The sequence below is a fragment of the Budorcas taxicolor genome, chromosome 1 (genome assembly GCF_023091745.1).
Source record: "Budorcas taxicolor isolate Tak-1 chromosome 1, Takin1.1, whole genome shotgun sequence".
Classification (NCBI taxonomy): domain Eukaryota; kingdom Metazoa; phylum Chordata; class Mammalia; order Artiodactyla; family Bovidae; genus Budorcas; species Budorcas taxicolor.
This window is the reverse complement of record NC_068910.1, coordinates 53,768,689-53,783,385: the sequence shown is the minus strand read 5'-3', so window position 1 is coordinate 53,783,385 and position 14,697 is coordinate 53,768,689. Positions and strand designations below refer to the sequence as shown.

The 14,697-nt window shown below is 47.8% G+C and overlaps 1 protein-coding gene across 1 annotated transcript in view; it reads left to right on the top strand.

Annotated features, from left to right (window-relative positions):
- Positions 1 to 13,470, top strand: part of CMTM8 (CKLF like MARVEL transmembrane domain containing 8) — a 96,443-nt gene extending 82,973 nt beyond the window's left edge. The window contains exons 2-4 of the mRNA XM_052636718.1: positions 6,046 to 6,219; positions 11,035 to 11,151; positions 12,713 to 13,470. Coding sequence (XP_052492678.1) covers positions 6,046 to 6,219; positions 11,035 to 11,151; positions 12,713 to 12,796 — 375 coding nt within the window. The 3' untranslated portion in view covers positions 12,797 to 13,470. The remainder of the gene's footprint in view (positions 1 to 6,045; positions 6,220 to 11,034; positions 11,152 to 12,712) is intronic.
- Positions 13,471 to 14,697: the final 1,227 nt, after the last annotated feature.

Below are 14,697 nucleotides of genomic sequence, written 5' to 3'. Positions count from 1 at the left end.
TTGGTGGGTCTTTGGTCGTTCGAAGCATCTTTGCACCTGAGGTTCTAAGATTTCATGCTGAACCTCAGCTGAGTCTGTTTTCATCCATTGTGCTGGGTACTCAGGGGAGCCCCTTCTAGGTGGACATTCATCCAAGCTTCAAAAAAATATGTTACTTTTGTCTCCTTTCCTATTCATCTCATTCTGATGAAAGTTTTAAAAGGGTTTGGGAAAGGAACAAAATTAGATTCATGTGTTCATTTTGACATCTTTCCCCCAAAACCTAAAATATACGCCAAAGCTATAGGAATTGGCACTGGCATAGCAGTGCCAGGTGGAGGTGATGGGGCTTCCCTGGTGGCTCAGCGGTAAAGAACCTGCCTGCCAATGCAGGAGACACAGGATATGCAGGTTCAGTCCCTGGGCCGAGAAGATCCCCTGGAGGAGGAAATGGTAACCAGCTTCAGTATTGTTTTTTAATTTAAATTTATTTATTTTAATTGGAGGCTAATTACTTTACAATATTGTATTGGTTCTGCCACATATCAACATGAATCTGCCACGGGTGTACACGTGTTCCCCATCCTGAACCCCCCCTCCCACCTCCCTCCCCGTACCATCCTTCTGGGTCATCCCAGTGCACCAGCCCCGAGCATCCTGTATCGAACCCGGAGGGGCGATTTGTTTCTTGTATATTGTACGTGTTTCAGTGCCATTCAGCTTCAGTATTCTTGCCAGGAAAATCCCACGGACAGAGGAGCCTGGTGGGCTAAGGTCCTTGGGGTCACAGAGTTGGACACGACTGAGCAAGCGATTGAGCACAGCACATAGCAGCCAGTACAGATGAGTGGGGCAGGATAGATTTCAGACACTGAGCCAGGATGTGAGAGCCCACTGAGCCAGGATGTGAGAGGCCACTGAGCCAGGATGTGAGAGGCCACTGAGCCAGGGTATGAGACGCCACTGACCCAGGATGTGAGACGCCACTGAGCCAGGATGTGAGACGCCACTGAGCCAGGATGTGAGACGCCACTGAGCCAGGATGTGAGACGCCACTGACCCAGGATGTGAGACGCCACTGACCCAGGATGTGAGAGGCCACTGACCCAGGATGTGAGACGCCACTGATCCAGGATGTGAGAGGCCACTGACCCAGGATGTGAGAGGCCACTGACCCAGGATGTGAGAGGCCACTGACCCAGGATATGAGAGGCCACTGACCCAGGATATGAGAGGCCACTGACCCAGGATATGAGACGTCACCAGTATGTGATGATGGATCACCTGACCATCTGTGAGAAAGAAATAAATAGGACCTTCTTCACCCCATCTGGAGAACTCTGTTCTAGTCTGTTTAAAGATTAAGCAAACACACAAAGCTCTCAGAAAATATCAGAGAATATTTTTATGATATGGGTTCTGAGGAAGCCCTTCCTAAGCACTTAGGAATAAAAGAAGACTCAAAGAGTGACCTATCGATTGTGTAAAAATTTTAAACTCTCACGAGACTGAAGACTGAAGTTTAAAAAGTAAACTGCATGGAAAAGATGGCCGCATGTGTTGCTGTTACTGTTCCTGCTCTGTAAAGGTTTCTACAGATCAGTAAGGACATGATTTGGTACAAATATCAGGAAATCAGAACTGGAAGTGGCTAATAAGCCTTTGGGAAGATGCTCTTCCCTCCTCACGACTGATCAGGAAAATGCAAGCTAAAATAAGAAGGATACTGTACATCAGTGGTTCTTAGTGTGCAACAGCACCATTTGGGAGTTTGTTAGAAACACAGATGCTCAGGTCCCTTCCTAGATCTACTACTGAGCACAACCTCTGGCACGGAGCCTCTTCACCTGAGGGTTAATGAGCCTTTCAGGTGATTCTCTGATGTTTGAGAACCGGTGCTGTGAAAACACGGTGGTCAGTGTCGTGGATGAACCTCACGTTGCTGAGTGAGAGAAACCACGCATGGGGGCGTAGACGATAAGGTTCCATGTCTTTGAAGTTCCAGACCAGGGATGATAGAAACCGGGGGACTTGCTCCCCTCGGAGGAAGGAAGAAGTTAACTAGGAGTGAGGGTGGAGCCCCCAGGTGCCCTGTTTCTTGAGATGGATGCTGGTGACACAGGTTAGTCCAGTTTGTGAAGATGCATGGATCTGTTCGCTTAGGGTTTGTGCACTTTTCTCTGCGCTGTACTTCAGCCAAGCAGTGAAAGGCAAAACATGAGCTCTCTCTCTCTCTTTTTTAAAATCAGGTTTTTAATCATTTAAGACCTGGGCATTTAATGAGGTTGGAAAGGAAGAGCAGGCATGCTCTGATGAGAAGATGAGTTAGCACAAGATTTTTGATGGCTAATTTGACAGTACCTCTGAAGCTTAAAATAGCCTAGAAATTGCATTTCTAAGACTATTATCCGGGAATTTGGGTTTGCAGGGGTATACATTCTCTAAGAATGTTCCCTGGACATGTTTTGTAGAAGCATAAAGGTGACAACTTAAATTTTTCTCCATAGGGAGAAGGTGCCATGAATTATGGAAAACTGGGCAGCTGTTAAGAATTGACGTAGATCTGGAAGGAGGGCCTCCGTGGTACGGCTGACCGAAAGACAGAAGTTATAGGCACCATACACCGAGTGATCCATATTTTTAAAGGAAAAAGAAAAGGATTTGCAGGTGGTGATGATAGTGATAAATGCAAACGAAAGAAGCTAAGAAGGGTAGACATAAAATTTTTATGTTGGTTTCTCTTGAGAATTTACAACTGGTAGCTGGAGGTTAGAACTTCTTTGTGTGCTGTATATATGTTTCGTCTACTGCCATGTTTATTTTTGCCTGCATTTATCACTTTCAAAAGTTTTTTTTAGGTCTCAGATTTACCATTCCAAAAAACGTGTTAGCCTAAATAATGCTTGTCAGTGAAAAACAAACAGTATTTACCATTCCAAAAAACGTGTTAGCCTAAATAATGCTTGTCAGTGAAAAACAAACAGTATTTTTGAAGTCTAAGCAAATAAAGATGTAGGGCTTGTCTTAAATACGCACGCGCGCGCACACACACCCCCGCACACCAGGAGATGAGCATTTTTGTAGAGTGGTTTTCATCAGCGTTGGTTATAGTGAGAGACAAAAGTTGCTTCTGAGTGTGTTTCAGTTGCCCAAGAAATTCACTTGCATAGGAATTTTCTTGAAGACAATTTTCAAAAAAACTGTCTTTTCTTGACAGTTCTTTCCCTGTGTTTGCTGATGAGATCTTGGGTCAAAGATTCCTACTCTTTGACAGACAGCTCAATTAGAGATATCGTCCTTGTCTGTAAAAGATAACCACTGCTAGCACGTTAGACAGAGCATCTCTGGACAGTGGACCTCACTTGCTTTTAATAATGAAAAGCATTTTCACATTCAGAGTCAAGAGCTCTTAGTTAAGCCCTTGTACCCACTCCAGTGTTCTTGCCTGGAGAATCCCAGGGACGGGGGAGCCTGGTGGGCTGCCGTCTATGGGGTCGCGCAGAGTCGGACACAACTGAAGCGACTTAGCAGTAGCAGCAGCAGCAGCAGCTGGATATGAGCTTGTCCTGGCAACTCTCAAACCCTTGCACACTCCTGGGGAGACACCAGCCGCATTAGCAGTGGCCCCTCCTATGGTTATTTCCTGGGTGTGTCCTCAACAAAGGACCCTTCCCACCCCTTCAGTTTGAATCAAGAAGCCCTTGATGTTATTTCAGATCCTGCCATGCCAGGTGACATGTGTTACCTGTCCTATTGATACAATGGGATGTCACATCTGTGTGTATAGGTTTCCTGTCAGTTATGATGAATTCTGGACCATAACCCAAGGGGTGTGAGTCTTGACACTTTCTGGAATTTTATCCTGTTTGATACTTTGCTTTCAGTAAATTCCTTTGCCACAGGTGTGAGCCCCAAAGTACGTAAACGCTCCTTTAGATTCACATACGACATTGGGCAGATAAAAGAAGCTCAACTTTCAGCTCCAAGGAGGGAAAGTAGCAGTGTTCAGAGTCTACTCTCTGCTCTCCCATGCAGACATCCAGGCTTGGACAGGGACGTGGGCTTGTCTCCAGGAGCACTTTCAAGGTCCCCTGGAAGCCTGTCTGAGTGATGCTAAGTGATGCTCACAGGAAGTCTTCCTTCCTAAAGCAGAACTTGAACTCTTCCCCTGGACCAACCACTTCTAATCCCATCCCGAGGTCCCAGCTCGTTCCAATGGGACAGGTTGTAACCTGAGCCCAGGTCAGCCCTGTCAACCTGTTCCTGTATTTCATCTTTTCAGCTGAGAAGGTGACACCCTGATCCACTGGGGAGTTTTTCCAGAGACCCGGGTGTAATTCCACTTTATTGTAGCCTAGTCCATCAAATCCGTGACGGTCCTGACTCCTGAAATTTGCCTTGAATCATTCACTTCCCAGTACTCACCAGCGTCTTAATCTTAGACACATTGTCTTCCTCTTCCGCTTGGATTATTACAACAGTCTCTGAATTTGTCTCTCCACCCCCCGACCCAGCCACCTACATGCCCATTCTTGCCACGCAGCCAAAGTGATCTTAACAAAAACTTAACCTGTTCATATCATTGTCTTGCTCAAAACCCTCCCTTAGCTCGTAGGATTAAGTCCAAAGTCCTTAGGTGTCCTGGCCCACAGAATCTGACCATCGCCAAGCCTTCTAACGTCTTGTACCCATGTCCTACACTTTTCTACAGGTTCTAGAAGGCCCTTCCCCTGCAGTTGTCTGCTCACATCATGCCCTCTGCCTGGGACAGCATCCGCCCAGCCGTCTGCATAGCTCTTAGTGGGTCTTCAGGCTCTTCCTCAGCATGGGCCCCTCTGATACTTGCTGTTCCTGCCCGCAAGCTCACAGCCCCGTTCCCGCAAGCTCACAGCCCCGTTCCCGCAAGCTCACAGCCCCGTTAGAGACTCTGCTCACACCCTTTATTTCCTTCATAGCATGTTCACGATTGTGACTGTTCGTATATCTCCCCTCACGAGACTCTTAAGTGGTGCATGAGCAGGTCAGCTCGGTTCCTGCCTGGCCCTGTCCTCGGGGCCCATGAGCAGGAAGCCCAGCCCGTGGTAGGTGCTCAGGTGTCAAGGCCGAGTGACCAGAGAGATCAGAGTCCATTTTGTGTCACACCCACGGAGAGAGCTGAGACAGGAAGGAAGCTGCTTGCTCTGAGTCATACGCAGCCAGCGCCCACCGCGGACACCTGATGCTATCTCCTGGGGACAGGGTTTAGAGGCCAGCTTTCCTGTGACTCAGGAATGAAGTCCTCCTGGGCCCTGGAAGTGCTGGGCGGGAGATGGACACTTGGTTGTGGCCTTCCTCCTTGAGAGCCAGGCATCCGCACAGCATGGGTCAGCAGCCTTTCTCCACTCAGTGCTGGCAGGGCGAGCCCGAAGCTCTGGGCAACTGCTGCTGGAGTAAACCCCCGGTTTGCTTCTTGTCCCCTTGATGGGTGTTGGGAACAGATTCCAGCCACAGATATGTGTTGTTTTGTCCCTCTTTATTAGCACTAACATTTGTTGATTAATTTATTCATCCATTCATTTATGCATGCCTGCATGCTGCACCTTGAGACTTGTGGGATCTCAGCTCCCTGACCAAGGATTGAGCCCAGGCCCTCATAGTGAGGGTGTCGAGTCCTAACCACCAGACTGCCAGGGAATTCCAGGGCTGGCCTTTAAAAATCAAGATTATCAGCACGTACAAACTTGAGTTTCTGTGTTCTCCTGGGGGTAGGCAGGGAGAAAGATCGAGAAAACCAGCCCTCAGCAATTGGCGGGAGCTGGGCAGAGACAAGGCATGGACGGGCTTCCCATTTGCCCTGGTCTCTGCGCGGCCTGCTCTGCTCATTCATTCTACCTTTCTGGTGTTTGCGGGAATGTGAATTTGCCCCCCCCCCCCCAGTCACATTTGTTCCATGTTTCCATATGTATGCATGAAAGTGGTAGCTGACACTTTGTCTAATTGGTTTTTTCCTCTGTGTCCGCTTCCTCCTCCTCCTTTATTTTCTCTTCCATCTCCCTTTTCCTTCCCACTGCCTCTCCCGCTTGACAGGTTCTGGGACTGCTGGTGTGGACGCTCATCGCTGGAACGGAGTACTTCCGGGTCCCTGCCTTTGGCTGGGTCATGTTCGTGGCTGTGTTTTACTGGGTCCTCACCGTCTTCTTCCTCATCGTCTACCTAACGATGACCTACACCAGGATCCCCCAGGTGCCCTGGACCACGGTGGTAAGCAAACCACAAGTGTTCTTCCTGTCCGTTGCCCCTTAGGTGGGGTAGAATGTAGTCCTCCAGTCAATTTGCGATTGTCTCTATGCCGGTAAAGCAGAGGGCAAAGCCAGGGAGAGCCCAGCACCGGTGTTTCACACCTGAGTGTGGAGCATCATGTTGGAAGGTCCAGGAATTCCTTTCAGGCAGAGTAGCAAAGCGGTCCTCAGAAGACTGAACCAAGAGGAGCTCTGTTCTCTTGCATAACCTCTTGGGTTATTAATTCTCAATAAACAGTGACCCCGGATACAGGTGGGTCAGGGCACAGCCACAGCAGATCTTTCGTCCCTCCAACCCCTTTTGATGTCATGGCTTTAAGTCCTTGATATTGAGATGCAAAAAGTTAGAATGAAAAATGAAAGACACTGTTAGAACAACTAGGTGTGCTCATATTTGGGAGCAGGAGCGGGCAAAAGTGACTGGATTGCGGTCCCGACTCCATGCGGGATGCAGGATAACAAAGGGAAACACAGAGTCCGGAGATACGGGCCGTGGATAGGTGAGAAAACGTATGGATTACAGAACCGTAGTCTGCTTGGACACCAGAACAATACCCTAGACAGTCAATGACAGAAATTTCTTGCAGTTCTAGAGGCGAGACGTCTAGGATTAGGTGTCAGTGGAGTTGGTTTCTGGTGAGAGCCCTCTTCCTGGCTTGCAGGTGCCTGCCAGTCTTGCTGTGTCCTCACATGGCAGAGAGAGGAGAGGGGAGGTGAACTCCCTTTCATTTCTTAGAAGGGTGCTAACCCTCTCAGGTGGACCTCACCCTCATGACCTCCTCTGACCCTAAATACCTCAAAGGCCCCTAACTGAATACTATCGCATTGAGGGTTAGAGCTTCAGCATATGAATTTGGGGGAAAAACATTCAGTCCATAATATTCTGCCCACCCAAATCACACCCATCTCACAGGCAAAGTGCATTCATTCCATCTCAGCATCCCTCAAACTCATTCCAGCATCAACTAAAATCTAGGTCCAAAGTCTAGGGACTTTCCTGGTGCTCCAGGAAAGCACCTGGTGCTTCCAGTGCAGGGGACATGAGCTTGATCCCTGATCAGGGAATTAAGATCCTTCATGCCACACATAAAAATAAATAAAAAATAAAGATAAATCGGACCTGCTAATCAGATTAGCAGGTGCTAATCCTGCTTAAAAAACAACCCCCCCCACACCCAAACCAAAGTCTGCTTTAAATATTATCTGTGTCAGATATGGGTGAGACTTGAGGTACAGTTCACCCTGAGGCAAAATTTCTCTCCAGCTATGAACCTGTGAAACCAGGCAGGTTGAGTGCTTCCAAAATACAGTGATGGGACAGACACTCCCATTTCAAAAGGGAGAAATAGGAATGAAGGAAGGCGTGACAGGTCCCCAGCAAGCCCAGAAAGTTACCAGGCAAATTCCATCTGATCTTAAGGCTCCATAATAATCCTTTTTGGTTCAGTGTGCTATCTTCTGGACCCATCGGGAGAGCACTGTCACCCCAGTGCCTCTGCAGGGTCCCTCCCCCTGGGACACTGAGGGGGACATGCTGGATCACAGAACCAGAGAGGTAGCCCCACCCTTTGAAACTGAGGGGGAACCAGCCTGCCCAGTGGGCCCATGACAGGAGAACCAGCCCCAATGATCTCTGAATCACCTTTATTTCTGTGAAAGATAAAGCTGTGTCATAGTCATATAGTTCTGTGGTTCTGTCCTGCAGAATCCAAGTTCAGCTCCCCTCCTTCATTCTGGCCTATCTCCATCTCCTTCTGTTCAAACTGGAAGTGTTTCTGCTGGTATAATCCCTTACTTATTCATGGCTTCTACAGAGATTATTATTCAACTAAATTGTGCCAAGTTGTGTCCAACTTTTTGTGACCCCATGGGCTGCAGCACACCAGGCTTCCCTGTCCTTCACCATCTCCTGGAGTTTGCCCAAACTCATGTCCACTGGGTCGATGATGCCATCCAACCATCTCATCTCTGTTGCCCCCTTCTCCTGCCTTCAGTCTTTCCCAGTATCAGGGTCTTTCCCAGTGAGTCTGTTCTTTGCATCAGGTGGCCAAAGTATTTGGAGCTTCAGCTTCAGCATCAGCCCTTCCAATGAATATTCAGGGTCGATTTCTTTTAAGATTGACTGGTTGGATCTCCTTGCAGTCCAAGGGACTCTTAAGAATCTTTTCTAACACCCCAATTCAAAAGCATCAGTTCTTCAGCACTCAGTTTTCTTTATGGTCCAACTCTCACATCCATACATGACCACTGGAAAAACTATAGCTTTGACTAGACGGATCTTTGTTGGCAAAGTAATGTCTCTGCTTTTTAACACACTGTCTGGGTTGGTCATAGTTTTTCTTATTAATTCTAGTTCCAAAATCTGTACCCAACTCTCTGCCCCAAATTCTGTATTCATCAGGGTTCTCTAGAGAAATAGAAGTAATAGAATGTTTATCTATATAAAAAGATTTGCTCCAAGAATCGGCTCATGGGCTTATGGAGCCTAAGACATCCCGAGACCTGCAGACAGCAAGCTGGAGGCCCAGGAGAGCTAATAGGCCTGAGAACCAGGAGAGCTGCTGTTGTAAATTCTAATCCAAAAGCTAGCAGGCTTGAGACCCAAGAAGACCTGAAGTTTCAGTTGAAGTCCAAAAGCAGGGACAAAGACTGGTGGTCCCAGCTCAAGGCAGTCTGGCAGGAGTTCCCTCTTACTCACAGGAAGGCCAGCCTTTCTTTGGAGTTAGGCCGTTACTGACTAGGTGTGGCCCACCCATACTGGCAGGGGCAGTCTGCTTTACCCGGTTGGTCTACTGATTCAAACATCGATCTTATCTAAAAACACCTTGATACACATCCAGAATAGTGTACCAGCATAAGTTAACACGTCAGACTAACCATCCCAGCACTTTGTATGATACATACTAAAGTGGGGGGATGTACCGAGTGGGATGCCCACGTCTGTATTTGGGGAAGCAGATTGACTGACTCCCACCTATTAACCCAGAAACAAAAGTGAGGATTCCCCATGAAGACCTTCAAGAACCGGGTGTAGTTTCTGAGAGTCAAGTTCATAGTGGTCCCACACATGCCTGGGGCAATAGAGGCAGCCCTGGGGGAACTGGCACCCTGCTTCCCAGGCAGGCGCAGGGAAGACTGCCTCGTTTGGTTGAGGGAGTCATGGAAGGCTGCCACCCCGAAGCTGTGGCACAGGGGATCCAGGTGAGGGGCAATCACAGTGAGTTGGGGAAATTTAAGGAAAGCTGATTTGGAGGAAGAGGAGTCTTGAACCAGGTCTCGAGGAAAACGCTTCAGTGCTGGGAAGAAGATGAACCTGGAAAAGGTAACATGGGAGCCAGTGGTCCAGATGTGGGAATGGGCAGGACCCTGACTTCCACCCCTGCCCAAGTCTCAGTTCCAAGCCGATGCTCTGGACCAGAGGCTGGCAAACTTTCTCTGTCACAGTCATTCAGCTCCGCTTACTGTGGGAGTGCTTCCTTAGACAGACACTTAGTAAATGAACAAGCATGACTGTGCTCCAGCAAAACTTTTTACATAAAGACTGGCAGGTAGGAGACCTCCCTGGAGGTCCAGTGGTTAAGACTCAGAGCTCCCAGTGCAGAGGGCACGGGTTCAATCCCTGATTGCGGAGCTAAGATGCCCACATGTTGTGAGCGGTGCAGGCAAAAAAGTTAAAAAAAAAAACTGGTAGACTGAGTTTCTCTGGCCTTTTCACACATGGGTGAGCAGCCCTGACGGGGAGGCGATGGTCTTTCTTGAAGCAACAAAGTGATTAAACACTTCTGAAGGGGCTCCAAGTCTCGTTCTGCTGACTGCTACTCAGGATTCTTTATCTTGCTGACCTTCAGCCTAGAGCAGGTCTCTCTCTCCTCCAAGCCTAAGATTCCTTCATTGATCTATTACATTAAAAATTTAAAACATTGCCTATAATGTTACTTTTTTTTTCACTTGTTTAATGATGCTTCCTTCTGAAACTCCCTGGTTTTAAAATGCTCTGATTTGCATTTTCAGAATTTGTCATCATGAGGCATGTCCCCATTCTACCATAAAGAAGCTGAGGTTTGAAGCCTCCTGACTTTGTGCAGGTTCACACACATCTGGGCCCATGTCTCTCGACTTCCACTTAGCAGTTTTTTTCTGCCAGCATCCTGCTCGGGGTGTTTCTCTGCCCGAGAAGTAATTAGAACCCTGGCCAGCAGCCAGGAGACCCCTTCACATCAGGAGCTGCATGCTCACACGTGTGAGGAGACCAGAAGGTCAGACAAATGAGTGTAAACTCAGAGAGTATGGAATCCTTGCCACCCAGACCCATGGACTTAAACAACTGCAGAATATTCTTCAACTAGAAAGAAGCTGTGTTCCCAGAATCTCTAGGTCTTCTGTTGTTGGCTTTTCCCACCTCCCTGGAGAATCCAGAAATCTGGGTTTCTGTCTCAGCTCCCCCATTTTGGAGATGTTTGCAGCCAAATTTTGGAAATTTCATGTACTGCCAGTAGATGCCAATAAAGATCAGGTGTGTCTGGCCTCTAGTTGGGACATTTTATTTGCTGCTCTCATTGAGGAGCCCTTGGCAAACCCTCATGGCTGTGAGTGGAGGAAGTAGCATGCAGAAGGGACCCCTAGGCGCCAAGGAGCCGCCTTCTCATTAGCCTTGTCCCCTGCCTTCTTCCTGCATCCGCATGAGCGCCTTGCCAAGTGCGATTCTAGCTGCTTCTGGGGTCTGGGGGTGTCCGGACCTTCCCAGGCTCCCTAAACACTCTGCACCTCTGCTTCCCAGGGTCTGTGGTTTAACGGCAGTGCCTTCGCCTTATACCTCTCAGCTGCTATTGTGGACGCATCTTCCGTCTCCCCGGAGAGAGACAGTCACAACTTCAACAGCTGGGCAGCTTCGTCGGTGAGTGAACCTGTCATCCCGGGGGTCTCCTCCTCCCCGAGGCCGGCTGCGGATCAGAGGGAAAAGGACAAAGTTACCTGCAGAACTTCCCAGGTGGCTCGGCAGTAAAGAAAGCGCCTGCCAGTGCAGGACACACAGGAGATGTGGGTTTGATCCCTGGGTCGGGAAGATCTCCTGGAGATGGAAATGGCAGCCCACTCCAGTGTTATAGCCTGGAGAATCCCATGGACAGAGGAGCCTTGTGGCTACAGTCCATGGGGTCACAAAGAGTCGGACGTGACTGGGTGACTGAGGACACCTCACCTGTAGGGAAAAGCATCACCTGCCGGGGGGACTCCTTGGCAATGAACTTCTGCTTGGAGTATCATGGGGCCTCCTGATGGCCTGGAGTGTGAAGAGGCTGAAATAGTGCACTGGAGTGGAAGCCAGACTCTGGAACAAAACAAGTATCTGTGGGAGAAAAATCATTTGAGGCATTCTAAGAATAATTCTGCTGCCTACAGCATCAGTCTGGGGAGAGACAGAGATGAGCACTTTAGGATTCTGTTTAAGTAGAAATTGTTGTTTACACCCTAACGATGCCTGGAGGGATAAACCCTAGCGGAGGTTCCTTCCAGGGACTGTGATGGTCCATGAGGGGTGTGGGATGAGAGGCTTCTGCTTTTTAATTCATGTACTTCTGTACTGTTGGTATTTTTAAATCATGTGTATTTTTCAAATTTAAAAAACTAACTTTAAAAGTTTCTCTGAGATTGGCCTTGAAATATTTCATCAGCATCAGAAGTGTTAGGGGGAGTGGGCAGTTAGACAGGAAGGCCAGCAGGGTGATGTTAAAGCTGACGGGTGATACATGGGTGTTTATTGTACCAGTGCTTGAAACTTATATTTCAAAATCTCTGCATGCATGCATACCAAGTTGCTTCATTCATGTCTGACTCTTTGTGACCCCATGGACTGTAGCCCACCAGGCTCCTCTGTCCATGGGATTCTCCAAGTAAGGATGGAGTGGATGCTTTACCCTATTAGAAGATAAACGGCATGAGTCCACATGAGATTAAAAATCACGGTCTGTTTTAGTTAACACACACAGCAAGACTCAGCTGGGCAGTTGCAAACTATTAGCTATAGGATGGATAAACAGCCAGGTCCTACTGTATAGCACAGGGAACTATATTCAATACCCTGTGATAAACCATAATGGAAAAAAATATGAGAAAGAATACATATATATAGGCGTCCCAGGTGGCGCCAGTGGCAAAGAACCCTCCTGCCATCGCAGGAGATGGAAGAGACACGGGTTCGATCTCTGGGTTGGGAAGATCCCCTGGAGGAAGGCAGGGGATTGGAGTAAAGCTACAGGCTTCCCAGATAGTTCCAAGAAAGAAAAACAGCCCAAATCCATTCCAGAAGGAAGGTAATTGAGCCAATACAGCGGTTTTAGATGAGAAAACTTGGAGTCCAGGGATGCTGTAAGTACATTATTCGATGGAAGTGAAGTGGTAGCTTTTGCTAATTGGGATGAATTCTAAACCCCCTTTCTACTGTGTTTTGTTTTCTCCAGTTCTTCGCCTTCCTGGTCACCATCTGCTACGCTGGAAACACATATTTCAGTTTTATAGCTTGGAGATCCAGGACCATACAGTGATTCACCATTTTGAAAATTAAAAGGGGGTGGGGGGGAAGGAAGACTCACTGTAAAACAAACAAACAAAAAACAAACCTGTAGGTATAATGTATATTTCCAGAGATTTGTATTTAACTAATGTTTTTATATACTTAGTTAAATTTGCTCACACTGGTTTGTTACAATTAAACTGGATACTTATTTGCTGTAGCTTCTAATGACTGTCTTAACTATCTTGTTGCTGTCTTCACAGACCTTATTTTCTTAGGCGATGTAGAAAGAGATGAACTGCTGATACGAAGAATGCATCAAGTTCATAAACCAAACTTTTAAAAATGCTAGATTCTTTTTTGACTAAATGTTGCAGAATTGAGGGTAACATGGTGTCTCATTCAAGAAAGGAGACCTTTCGCTGAAGCCTGAGGCTGGGGGCTGCCAGGAGTTCTTCACCCTCACGGGGCTGCCCAGGGTTGATACTGCTGAGGAGACACTGTCCACAGGCCAGTGTGTCAGAGCGATCCATCTCCCCAAGCCTGGGGGTCATTGGCATCCATGATTCTCACACGCTGACTGGTTGGCACCAAAAGCATCTAACGGCCACTAACCTTGGAGCTTAGTAATGAGCTCCCCTTAAGCGATGCTCTGAGCACAGTGGCTGATGCGCTGCTGGTTGGTTTTTCTAACACTGATTAAAATAAACCCGTAACCGTTAAAAGAAAAAATACTTGCCTGTACCTTAAAACCGTCCTGCTGACCCCAGAGACAGAAGTACCACATTGAGCGGAACATGTGTGACCCAAAGGTCCCAAATCTCTAGGCTCCAGCCTGAATAGTTTGTAACATTGTTACCAGGTCTTAGGAGACAGTGGGAAGATGCCCGTTTGGGAGGCAGATGTGCACTCAGAGGAAGTGTTCTCGGGCAGGATGGCTCTTGCTGGCACGGCAGTGTATCTTCAGTGATTTTTCTAACTGAGCCTCTTTTGAAAAACAAAAAGCCACAGAAACGTTGGTGTAGTTGGTGAGCAGGAGCGGGTTCAGCCGAACACTCTGTGGCCGTTCTGCTCGTGTGGCGGAGCCATTTCTTTCGCTTGCAGGTTGTTTGTGCTGATTTTCCTGTTCCTCTCATTCCTCCCTGTATAAGGAGGAGAGCTGGGATTTCCAGTGTCTAATGACACCCACCCCAGACCTTTGAAAGGAACAGTGAAGAATGTTCTTGGCTTGTGGATCCAAAATGGTTGCGGGGAGGGAACACCAGGAGGGAGGGGGGTGTGGGGCACGGGAAGCCTGTCTGAGTCCCACCTGTAGTCTCGATGCTTCGGCTTCTGCAGCTCACACCTGCAGCTGACTGGAGCTGCCCGCGATCTTCCTGGAGTTTTGTTCCCAGGCATCACCCGGACAGCCTGCGACTTGCTGGTTTTGCAGGAAAAGCTGAAATAACTAGTCAGGATGTATGCACCACCTCTCTGCATCTTTCCCTCTCACACTCGCAGAAGCCTGTTCACCTTCCACATACCTTCCGTGTATCCATTTTTCTTAAATTGAAATACAGTGGGTTTACAGTGTTGTGTTTTAAGTGCACAGCGAGTGATACACTTTAACATATACATAAGCATATATATTCTTTTTTTTTTACATTATCTCACATTACCGGGTGGATTTTTAAGTACTTTGTATTGCAGGTAAGCCCCCTTGAAAGGCAGAAAAACTGTAACCTAAGAGGTCTGTTTCTGTCATGAGGAAGAAGCCTGTTTTTATGATATGTGTGTGTGTGTGTGTGTGTGTGTGTGTGTGTGTGTGTGTGTGTGAGATTTCTACAACCATGGCCACATTTATAGGAAGTAACTTCTGGGGTAAAAGATTTCGTTAGCCAACATGAAATAGCCGCCAAATAGACTACAACCAACTGTGGACCTTTCCTAAAC